The 12,970-nt window shown below is 34.8% G+C and overlaps 1 protein-coding gene across 4 annotated transcripts in view; it reads left to right on the top strand.

Annotated features, from left to right (window-relative positions):
* Positions 1-12,970, top strand: part of GRIK2 (glutamate ionotropic receptor kainate type subunit 2) — a 354,898-nt gene that overhangs the window by 115,777 nt on the left and 226,151 nt on the right. For all 4 annotated transcript variants that reach the window (XM_058021141.1, XM_058021139.1, XM_058021140.1 and 1 more), the window contains 2 exons: positions 2,345-2,512; positions 6,443-6,700. In XM_058021141.1, the coding sequence (XP_057877124.1) occupies positions 2,345-2,512; positions 6,443-6,700 (426 nt within the window). The remainder of the gene's footprint in view (positions 1-2,344; positions 2,513-6,442; positions 6,701-12,970) is intronic.

Raw genomic sequence — 12,970 nt, 5'->3', positions numbered from 1 at the left:
TCAAGGATTTAGAAATCAGTATAATGAAAAATGCTGATTTTTAAAGAGAGAAGGTTGTACTGAGCTTCAGACACATGGATATTAGAGAATAAATCTTCCAATGTAAAACTTCAGGAGAACCAAGAAACTGTAATGTTTATTTCTTTTAATTAAGTCATTTAGCTTGGGATATAGTTAGGATTTCCTAATTGTTTGTGTCATACTGGTTTATTCAAATATAATTGAATAACTGTCCTCCAGATGCCTTAGGAAAGCCTATGAAATCGATCTTAATTTTAATTTTGTTAATGGAAATGTCTTTTTCTTGTGTCTGAATATCTATACTTATAATTTAACTAAGTTTTGGATTTCTGCAGCAATTTAAAAGTATTTTCCCCAAATCAAAATACTATCCTCCTATATGTCACCATTTGAATTGCAATGCTTAGATTCTGTAAGTTTTAGCTGCACAAAAGCTTGTCTATTAGAATGTTTCCCTGAACAGAGCACTCCATTAACTTCAAAAGCTGTAGATTGCCTTTCCTGTTCATATTCCATTATTTTGCAAATAAATATGGTGGGGTTTTTTTGAGTTTTAAAGTGTACTAGGCTTATATATTTACTGAACAGTGTTTCTTTGGCTTGATCTCTGACAGTTTTGTTAATATTGGTTACTGAAGATATTGAAATTTTTCTTAAGAGTCTGCCTTTCCCTTCATTGCCTCTTTTCCAGTTTGAAATGACTAAAGCTTAAATAATTATTAGTCATGTCTTATCTCAGTGGCAAGGGCTTGTGCTTTTAAAGTAATATTATATGAGCATCTGCTCCTATGGCTCTTGCCAGAAATTAAAAGGCTGATCTGCAGGAAAAGAAGGTTAACACCTCAGTTTTGTAGTGAGAAATGTATTGCAAGGGGAAGAGGATTTGCAAAACCAAACAGCCTTTTCTATTTAATACTATCAATAAATAGTAAATACACATCTTTTTGCTTTACCAACAATTTATGTGCTTGGTTACTCACAAGACTGTTTACAAACTGACTGCAGTTTTTGAAGTTTAATTTGATCCAGACACTGGATATTCAGATTCTGAGAACTTCTTAATGAGAAAGTAGCAGTGTTGAATAGAATTTTTTTAGACAGTACGAGTCCAAGAAGCAACACTACTTTGGAAATGAATAAATACAAGCAAGGAGAGAGTGAATGAGCAACATTCCTTTCAGAGGCACAATGCCTGACTTGTAATTAGTGATCCTGTGATGGTGGCCATTGTCTGTCCATTAGAATTGACAGGTGTCTGTTAAAATGAGGGCTGAAGGGAGCATAAGGACACTGATCATTTTTCTAAGGCATTCCATATCACCACAGTAAGGACACATCTTCAAATTACTTTTATTGTCACAGTATCCTTGGCTTTTCCAGATCCAAGAATAAATTATGTTACCTCAAAGTACGTATAAATTTACATTCTATGGACAATGATATCCCATGAATGAGAAAAGCTGACCCAGAGCATTTTCTCACAAACATATTTGCTTCATTTAAGATGAAGGTTGGCTCAAAAGTGTTCTAGAAATTGTTTATTATTTGAGGCATGTCCTACCCTGGTAGCATGCCTTGTTTGGGGATGTTTTCATTGCAGGCTAGAGGTTATGCAGGGTGTAGTTTCTTTGACTCCTGTATTTACTGAGAAAGAAGTTAACATCTACTTGCACGTCAGGGCAAAAGAGCAAAGTCTGAACTTTTTGCTCAACATATTTACCAGTTCAGGCAAACAGTCATGCTAAAATATCTCTCCGTTTTAGTTTCTGGAGACAATTTGAGGCATCCCAGTTCTATGCTCCTTTGTATATTGTATTTTCAGTAAACTGCCAAGTCATTATTAATACATTGTAAGCAGAAAGCAAGAATCCATAAGTCTCCCTTCCACCTGCCACACACATATAGGTTGTGGAAGATCTGGAAGGGACAAATGTATTCATTTCGAGTTTAATTATATAAAATAGTAACAATAGTGATAGTAGCTATGTAATAATGAAATATACTTCATCCCTCTCCTATTTTGCTTCTAAATTGTGCGGTCAATATATAATACTACCCTTTTTTTTTTTTTTTATTCACAACACTAAAATTAGTATTGAATGGAAAAAAGCAACAGGTTTTCCTTAAGGTAAGTTCTAATTGTTGCTGGTTTACTTATTGCTTGACTCAAAGCTCATCAGAATCATGAGTTGGACTGTATCAGGTTTATGGAATTAAATACTTTGGGCTGATGAATCTTTTCCAAAAGGATTATTGAGGATGCTGCTTTATGCCCTTTTTGCTTACTAGTGGTTTTTCTTGTTCTTTTTTCTTCCTCTACCAGGAGGCATTTTTGAGTGTGTGGAATCTGGTCCAATGGGAGCAGAAGAATTAGCCTTCAGATTTGCTGTGAACACAATCAACAGAAACAGAACTCTTCTGCCAAACACCACATTAACGTACGACACACAAAAGATAAATCTTTATGACAGTTTTGAAGCATCCAAAAAAGGTAACCTTTTGCATATTTAGTTTTTTTAATGAAGGACTAAGGCTCACGTAGTTTACTTACCTGAAAAAATGTCTATCTGATGAAGCCTTATGCAATGAGACTGACATTATTGTCATTGACATTAAAGAGCTGCTTTAATAAAAAGTTGTAATGGTAACTGCTTGACAATTACATTGCCACCTTTGCTCCCACTAACCCTATCTAAAAGCTATTCCCTTAAATATTTAAAATCTGAAATTAATTTTGCTGAACATTGTGACTAGGGTGTTTCTTATACCAACTCCTTTGAAGTGAGAAATCTCACTGTCTTCAAAATTTATCCAGCAAAATGTCAAGTTCCCCAAAATTCTACTGAAACTGGAATTCAATTTTAAACATTCACTCACTTCAAGTATATTTTCACAAATGCCTTTATATAATTAATCATAGACTTTGAAAGGCGAGTATTAGTTGTAATTTTGTGCATCTTATACCAGCATGGCATAAAAATAAGCTTAAATATTAAGTCTGTGCTTAAGATTATCACTATCAGATACATGACTCGGCCCGAGTTAAGCTCTTTTCTCCTAACTATAAATTACATGTTTACAGAAGAATTAAGAGTAAAAATTAAGTTTAAACATTTTCCATAAATTTTAAAATCTTTGATTCTCAAAAAAAAAAAAAAATCCAAATTTTCAGATTGCTTTACTTTTAAGTCAGGGACAATAGGCACAAATTTCTGCATCGTTGTTGTATCCTAGAAAGTGGAAACACCTAAAAGTTCAATAAGTATTTATGGAAGAAAGTACAAAGCCTCGTGTCAAAACTCAGTAAGACTGAATTTTGCACTGTATTACATGATCTTTAAAAACACTTTTCTTATAAATTGAAAAGCCAATTTCATATGAATGCTATTTGCAACAAAACAATAAGAAGGTTGAAAGAATTGGAAGTCAGCCTGTGTTTCTTATGGCAGGTTTCTAGCCTAAATCTGTCAAGTGATCTGGTCCCAGCATGTCTTTCCCAAGCACTAAATACAAAAAGCTTTATACAATAAGGGATTTTTGGTGTTATGGTGGGCTAAGAAGAGTGAAAACACTTGATACAACATTAGATATTATGCATAAGGGAAAGCTCCTGTGACATGATTAATGTACATGAAGGACATCTCAAAAGTAGAATTTAATGCTAATTAAATATTCACTTCAGAATTGAAGGGAAATTTTTACTGCTTTTACTATAACAGATTAACAGAGAATCTTGCTAACCTGTTTGTCTGTTTATTTGACAAGTAAATAATTCAAATATAAATTTTGTTAGGCATGAAAAGAGAGTATCCATATTTGTACAGACATACAGTTTGGTCATTGAAAGATTATTACGAAAAATTGTCATGAAAATTGGTCATTTTTCATGTATGAAAAATTATAGGCTAAACATTTATGCCTAGCAAGATGATTTCTTTGCAGAGTAGCACGAGTGGTAGAAGAAAGAGGAAAAACTGCACTTTTAATAGAGTATCTTTGAGTTGTTATTCTAGTGTTTTGGGTGATAGATTAAAGTGGGTTTTGAGAGAGACTACTCTTTCCTTTCCATCTCAGCCAACAGTGAATAAAAGTGCTGTTTCTGTTAATTCTGTTTCTTTCATTCTCCTTTCCTTCTCACCTTCCAAATTCAACTACTTCCTGACTCCTGCACATGCCGACCTGTGAAATCTAATGGGGCATTTTCTCCCTGTTCCTGGGGGAGGATGCAGACAGCAGAGAAATTTCTCTTGAGATCTCTAATTCTTTGATTCTTTGCTGAGAAAATGCAACTACTTTTAGCCCTTACCTGGGGTTTGCTGGCCTGAATATTATGTTGCTAATTCTTGTTAGACTGTAATAGCTGAAGTTGGAATGACAATGTGCTATTGATTAGACATATTGAATAGAATGCATATAGTCCTTTTTCCCACTTGCATCTTGGATGAGAAAGCAACATTTTATTTGTAACTGCTCATGCTATATCAAAATCTGTGTAATCTTCTAGTACTAATAGCTTTTTCCATCATCAATTCACAATACAGACAACTGCATTTGTGCTCACAGGTGCTTTAGTTCAGAATCAGAGGCTAAAGGTTAACACAAAATGGTTCATTTTATTATGATGGATACAAAGCAGAATTTTAACAATGAAGTTTAAGCATTTGACTCATTTTTGTGGTTCATTATCATGTCCATTAGTGAGCAGGCAGGCACTGCATCAAAAATAGCCTGTTTAGACCTCTTATTAACACATACTTTTGAAGTTGAATATAGATGAAATATTAATGGCTTTTTAAAGGTACTATATGAATAAGCAACCTGAAGTCAAGAAGATATTTCCAAGTTACTGTTTCAGTGAAGAATAATGTACATGCAACAAAATATCCCTCAACATTCTAGGAAAATTTGTATGCATCTGATAGAGCCAGTGCCATATTAAATCACGTGTGAAAGCATTGCATTATTCAAATCTCAGAAAGGGGGAAAAAAAAGTCCATTGAAAAGCCATCTGGTAGCTATTGCTGTTGTTAGTGATCCCATTTACTGACATTTGCATAAAGCTTGTTGATTACTCTTAGGAAGGGCAATATTAGCATAAATGTTTTTTTATTGAGCTAGTCATTTAGGCAACACACCGAATAGCAATGAAGATCTTGTGTTTCTGACAAGTTTATTTAAACCACTGGTGCTCTGCAGCAATAAAAAGGTGTGCCAGCATAGTTTCTAGAATGCTCTTGAAAGACTTAGCCATATTTTCATCAAGTTGAAAAGAATGTGCACAACAATTAATTTTGAATTGATGAGAAAAGCAATGCAGCAAGATGTGTTTCTGCTGCTTGTTTCCTCAGCTGTCAGGAACACTGATGGTGGAGTAACAGAATTAATCAAACCCCATATAAATACTCATGTCTAGTTTGGTTTTCATTACTTTTCTCTACAAAATGAGTTGTTTTCCCAAAAGACAAAGTCTGTTTTTCAGAGCTGTGTACTTATAAAAGTTATGCCTATGGTAGTGAGTGAGATAGGAGCAGGGCATTGGCCGAAACTCTGGTCTTCGGTATTGATTGTTTTTTCCTGCCTTCTTTTTGGCATGTTCTAACAAATATTCAACAAGATCGTACTGGAGTGTACTGTGGGAGATTATACAGACCAGACACTGCTAATGAACAGTACAGGTAGGGCCACTCTGTATCAGAAAACAGGAAGCTGAGCCACTTGAATACAGCAGTATTATGTCAGTGGCTCTCAGGGCCAGTTTTGTATACAAGTATAGCAAAACTGAGCATTTCCAGTTTTTAAGAAGGGACGTCTAATTTTTTTTCACTAACAGACAATTTAATTTTAGGGAAAAGATTGGTCCTTTAATTGTACTAACCAACATACCTATTTCAGATACAGAAATTCAAATGTCCATTTTAATGAAATTAACTCTGTGTCTGATAATTAACTGTGGGGTACTTCACATGTAAAATTTCTGAGTAATTAGGACTTCAGTAGAAGTAGTGGTGACTGATTGAAGAGGAAGCTGTCACTTAAATAACCCAGATTAGGATACTGTCCTATTCGACCCTTTTCTAAATGCAAGAAGCAGCTAAGCACAAACCTATTTTATTCATCAGTACTTTTAAAAAGACACATGATTACTGGCCTTTATAGCTTCCACTGACATAGGAATGTTTAATAAACGTAGCTGAGCACTATTTAGATGTTAAAAGTCAATATTGATCAGTTTATAATGAAAGCTTGGAAGCATATTCTGAAGTCGAAATGTGTAAGTGAAAGTGTTACACAAGAAGAGAGCTCTGTCAGTAAGACAGTCATATTTCATGGAGTGCCTTTTGTTAAATATGAATTGTACAATACCTTCTGGCACACTGCCTTTTTTCCTCTCATCATTGACAGACTTCTGTCTCCTCTTCAGCCTGTGATCAGCTGTCCCTCGGGGTGGCAGCCATCTTCGGCCCATCCCACAGCTCCTCAGCCAACGCCGTGCAGTCCATCTGCAACGCCTTGGGGGTTCCTCACATCCAGACCCGCTGGAAACATCAGGTGTCAGACAACAAGGACTCCTTCTATGTCAGCCTCTACCCGGATTTCTCCTCACTCAGCCGTGCCATCCTTGACCTTGTGCAGTTCTTCAAGTGGAAAACAGTTACTGTTGTTTACGATGACAGCACTGGTAAGGCCAAAGCAGCATGCTGTGTGTAGATCCACTCTATACATACACAAAGAGAGGGAGGAAGGGTGTCACTACTCATATTCCATAATTTAAGAAATAGTTTGCAAGAATTTTATGGGTAAGGCAGTGTATAACAAATAATGTGGACTTATTAGCATAAGTATTCTCATAAGTATGCTTCAGTTGCTGAATTCTGTGTATTTGAGCTCACAGCTGTCAATAAATTGGTCACACTCTGTCTGTGTTTTCTGCAGTGTCTTAACAGTTGCTAACAGCTATGTCTTTTGATTTTACTTAAAACTTAAACTTGGAAGAAAAATATAGTAACTTGAAAAATACACTAGTGTACTCAGTGAAGTAGAAATCTCAAATTCTGGTGCTGCTTCTGGTGTTGGTTGAGTTTGAAAACAGATGCCATATTTGTTTGGAATTTTACTATCTGTTTCTTCAGATGGAAGTGAAGAAAGAGCCCTGGTTTCAGCTCCTAGCAGTTGGACCAAAAGGAAGTTTGGAGGCTTGTTTTACAGATGAATTACATGAGTTAAAATTAACTCTTGAATTTTCCAGCAGAAATATACTAGGTTATTACCTTTCCCTTAGTCATCCTAAAATTTGTTTTGCCTTTCAGTTTCACCTTGACAGGGGTACCTTTGAAAAATGCTGTAAAACTTACATTTCATTTGAGGTCTAGTGGTGGTTAGAAATAAGACTTTGGTTAAGAGGAAAATATCACCGTAACGGAAAATACAAGGAAGGTGCTTGGCCAAAGAAGACATATTAAATCTTATGGGAAATGCTGGTAACTTCTTCCATGCTGGCTGATCCATCACTGTCAGGAAAAGAGCATAGGGAGCCTCAAATTCTTCTCGTGGGTCATTGAACCAGAAGGCTGCTGATGTCCTCATAACATGAGACTACTCTCTATCCAAATCTGAAATTAAAAAAACAGGATCAGGAAATAAAGTGAGGCTTCCTGTAGGGAAGACTAACTGTGCTAGATAAACAGCAGTTACTACACCAGGACAGAACACCTGCCTGCAGTCCAAGCTCAGATAAGGTGCATGTGTAGCTACCAAAAGGCGAGGAGGGAGCAGAGAAGATGGTGCATAAAAGTCCTTATAACTGATATTTTTTCTTTATGCCTATTAAAAAATTGTAAGGCAGTGACATTTAGAGGCTGCCTCACTACAAGTTTGTTGGCTGATGTTACCAAAAGTTTCAGGTAATCAAACTTTCAATTTAAGCTTTAAAATCAAGTTATAGCTTTATAGACCTAAGCAAGCAATATGTAGCTTGTTTTTTTCTTTTTCCCACATTTTTATCTATTATTGTTCTGAAATAGGAAAGGCAGCTAAATCCTCAAATTTTAACCAAATTATGATAGAAAGAAGTGAGTTGCGGTGATTAAGGTTTGTGTAAATTTGAGATATTTCACGTTGACTAAAATCCTTTGGAGCCTAGCTGTATTTTCAAGAACAGGTTACCTCTTTAAAAAGTCAATTCCATTAGAAAATTCATATGTTTTAAATACTTTGAAACTGCTTTGATCAATAATTTCAAGTAATTCTCTTCTGTCCAAAAAAGAAAGTAAAATTCTTTCTGTCCAAAAGAATACTTCATGTTTAATGATCTCTTAATATCCAGAGATATGTTGTTGGCAGCCTTGATAGACCTGATCTCAATAAAACGTGTTTTGAAGCCAGGACATAAATAGAAATGGGAAAGAAGATTAAAAAGAAGGTTTTCTTGTATTTATTTTGATCTACTTTTTCTATGTGGTATTACTGTTAATATTTGAGAGAGAAAAATCCCCAAACATAACCTCTTTTAGAACCATTTTAAAATAAATTTCACAATGAATTAGTAGATAGAGTTATTTAATCTATTCGAAAAGCATAAAGACTTGTTCCAGGATATAATCTCTTTAAAATGATATTTATTTCTGGACTGGCCAGGTCCTTTATATTATAATACTGCTTGTTCCCATAATCTCATCTACAACATTATTTGTTTTTCTCTTGAAATCTATTTCTGTCTGAAGAGGCAGAAAAAAACCCAGTCTGTTTTAAAAAGGTTATCTTCTCTCTTTTTTTGTGGTGTTTTCCCTAAAATAACTTAAATTCAACTTTTTAAAGACTGTCAACTTCTCTTTGTTAGTAGCATCTCCTATGGATAATTCCAGGACTTTAAAAGCAAATGACCCTGCTGGGGAGTCCACAGCATCACTTGCTTTTGAAGCACATACAGGAACAACTCAGCTATGAGAAACTATTAGTCTTAAAGAAGCAGATTTTATATATCTGCTGGAGTTTAGGTGCAAACTGGTGGTTTTTGAAGCAGGGGGAGAGGAAGCTTTTGAAAGGAAGTAGTCACTTGATTTTGGGAAGTGGTTCTCTCCTGTCATAGGATAAGACAAATATTCAGTTATGAGTCTGGGACTGGAGCTCAATATGATGTTTCAACTAAGATTTAGAAATTGTGTTGTATGACTTGTGCCATTTAAGATCTAATTACAAATCATTAAAATGAAGGCAATGAATACAAAAATATTTATCAGTGTTTATGTCTGTTTCGTCCATTTGATCAGTGATTCCTTAATGAAAAATGGATATAATTCTTAATTCCTTTTTTCTTTGTTTCTCTTTTCATCACCTACATTTTGCACTCCTTTATTGGATGGTTGTTGAGGATGATGATGTGTGCCTTTTTTAATGATGATTTTAGAGCTATGGATTTCCTTTATCTGAATGGACAATTCCCCAAAGGACATGCTGGTCAAGACATTGATATGTTGGTGTAGCACCTACAGTGATAATTTAATTGCTAAAACTAATATTTGTTGGATATTCATATTTGCTTTATGTATTTTTATTATTATTGTAAACATGGATACAAAGGCAGCTGATACTTTTATTATAGAGAGGAAGAAAAGGTATAAAGCATGCATAAACTAGGTCTGGATACTTCTCCAATAAGTTATCAGGGCTTTCCTATTTGTCAAGGTCCTCCAAGATGGCAGGTTGACTCTGAGGAAAAGCATGATTTCATGTGATAAATACATTCTAAAAATGTGTTTATCTCCTTAAATATTAGGGCTCAGTTTAATGAATTTTCTAAGGAATTGCTAACGTTTTGTAGTAATAAAGGAGACATCACCTGCTTCAGAGCTAAAAAAACATAAATTGTGTCCATGTTCTTTATCTCAGTGTGGAATATATCTTCTAGAGTAAAAACAAAACTGGTTTTGTTTTGGTAAAACTGTGTGGTTATTTGACACTTTGCATCCAGGACAGGGCCATGTTAACTTTAGTGCCACTCCCAGAGGTATGCTAGAGACCAGTACTGTCCAACTGCACAGTCCAACTGCCCCTAGACAGTGGGGACATTGTGTTCAACTCTATTCAATCCCCCAAGTTTCTACCTTGTATGAAGAAAAGCCATTTATGTAACTGATCCATGTAAGTGTAGAAGTCTTTCATTCTATTTTTTGTGTCTTTCAATCCGCAGAGTAGCTGCCTTCAAAAAATTAAGGTGAGGTATCCCTGCCTCTGAGGATGGGATTGTCACTAGATGATGTTTAAGGTTCCTTCCAACCCAAACTATTTTATGATTCTATGAGATGTATGAAATAGGTATTTGTATTTGGTCTGGGTTTGAGATTGGGAGGTATGAAGGTGGTAAGGGGGAAGTCAGTGCTTGTTTAAAGCCCAGTTTGAAATAAGAGAGAAAATTTGGAATCCCAGTCTCCCTTTGTAATAATCTTAGAGATTACTACTAAGAACAGACATTTCTTTGTTGTCTCCCTCTTTGAAGCATTCTCCCTATATTCTCCAAGAAGGAATAGCTGTACATTTTACTCCTAATTTGAGAAAAGGCATAAGTTGTTTTTAATGCACTGTGGGTAGCAACTAGACCCTGGCCCATGCTTTATGATGCAGAAGTGGCAAAGTCAGAGAAGATGAATGTCTGCAGTCCAGCTATTGCTTCTCATGTTGGACTGAGCCTCAGAGTACTGGTTGGTTCTGTGCTGCTCAGACCTGCCTCGTGTTCAGGAGTGTGTGATGAGGAATGCAAGATAGCTTGCCACAGGAGAAAATAGAGATTGTGCCATGCTGAAATAGGTACAGGGAAGCTTCTAGAGGGGTATGATCAATAACAGCAGAGTGAGCAAAGATCTGGTTGGGTACAGTGTAATAAGGAAGACTCAAGACTGTACAAATAAGATGAAGTAGATGAATAAACTAGAGAGGTTAATTCTACCTTGACTCGGTAAAAAGAGATGCAGTTTTTACTGTGTGGATATGGTAATAGAAATAAAAATGAACATAGAATGGACAAAAGTTCTAATATTATAATAAAGCCTCTGCCCCGGTAGAATTTTATGAAGTAGGTATTGCTGCACTAAGTAGATGGGTTTTTTCTTTCAGGAAATTAGAAATGTGTGAGTCCTTTTTTTTTTGGATCTCTGGTTTAAGAGTCCTGCACTGACTTTCATTATTTTAATTTTTTTCTTTTACATTAAATAATAGCTACTTTCTGCTTCCTTCTTTGATTTAATTTCCTTTTTTTTCTATCTGTCAAGACTTTTTTTTAATATAGCCCATATTTGTACAGGCAAAAAAATTGTAATAGAGCTCTAAAACATTTTTCTTGCTGAAAAAGATAAATATTGCTTCTTTTGATCATTTTAAATGGAAAAGCATATTTCTTTTAACTAGGATTTCATGTTAAAAAACAAATGAGGAAACAGACAAAACCCCAGCAAAAATCCACCCCCCTCCAAAAAAAAAAACAAAACAAACAACAACAACAACAAACCCAAACAAAACAACCAAAACCCAAATCCAAAAAACCTCCTAGCAGGATGTAATGAGAGGCCAGTTAGTATTTTTTCTCCCTTAAGTAATTTATGGTTTCTTTGTTAATTAAATTCCACTAAACTGTCCCTGGACACTAATTAAGTCCTTTCAGATTTACAGATTTGCTGCAGTCAATTGCCTTTAAAAAAGAAAAAGGGAAAAATGACAATATGTTTGTCATCTGCATGTCCTAATGGATTTAATTGGTCTCAAAACAGTAACTTAATTTCAAGTACATATTCTAATCCCTGTGCTAAAGAAAACAGACTAGAAAAACTGTAAATAAGTTTTTGAATCACAGACAGTTAAAAAAAAGTGAAAAAATGCATGAATAATTAGATGATGAGCTCTTAAATTATAGTGGCACTTGTATAGATATCAATATATTGATACTTTTATATATCAACAGAAGAAGTTGATAAAAACAGCATTCTGGATATTTTTTCTTAATTAACTTTTGTTTTGGTCTTGAGTGAATGAGTATAAACACCAAAAATCTGTTACATCTATGAATGGAAGCCAAACTAAATGCTGAAAAATTATTTCAGAAATAAAAATGTTTTGTGTTGGTCTTTAGCAGTGAATCCTTTGCTTTAACTGAAGTGAAGGAAGTTGAAAGATGTCATTTTGTGGCTATATTCACTCTAGTATGCAGGTGGCATTTATTTGTAATAAAATGACAATTTCTTTCTTGGGACTGGGATTAAAATTCCCATTATCTCATTCCCACTGTATTTGGTGTTATTTTGGCTTCACCTTGATTTTCTGTGCAGTTATGGCCCCCAGAATCTAAAAATATTACTAAGGCACTTGAATGTGTCTTGAGCAGGCCAACAAAGCTGGTGAAAGGGCTGGAAGGCTTGATGTCCTATGAGGACTGTGGGATATCAATAAATTGATACTTCTATATATCAACAGAACAAATTGATAGCTAGGAACATATAGGTTAGAACAAAATAACAGGTGTCCTTGAAAGGCTGGGGAAAATCCATCCTGTGAATTTGGTGGTTTGTTGGAGTTTTTTATGGCTGGTGGTTTTTTTAATTTTGTTTTGTTTTGGGTTTTTTTGTTTTCTATTTTGTTTTTGTTTGTATGTTTTTATCATCAATTATTTTTATTCTTTAATTTTTCCAACATCAATGTTTTCATACTGATCTTCCTAGACAGAACAGAAAAAAGAAAAGGCAGATAAGGGTAACCTTCAAAAGTCTCTATCAGCACTATTTACTACCACTGGTGCTAATGTATCTATCAAATTTGCAGAAACATTAAATTACAAATGAATATTAAGTTACTCCACTGCCATTGATGTTGATTTCTCAAATTTGATTTATATTTATTTTATGTATAGATGAAAATGGCATCTAATTACATCCGTGTGTACTTTTGTATATTTATAATGTTTTGACTT

The sequence above is a fragment of the Melospiza georgiana genome, chromosome 3 (assembly GCF_028018845.1).
Source record: "Melospiza georgiana isolate bMelGeo1 chromosome 3, bMelGeo1.pri, whole genome shotgun sequence".
Classification (NCBI taxonomy): Eukaryota; Metazoa; Chordata; class Aves; order Passeriformes; family Passerellidae; genus Melospiza; species Melospiza georgiana.
The sequence above is the reverse complement of the archived record's forward strand: the minus strand, read 5'-3'. Positions and strand labels throughout refer to the sequence as shown.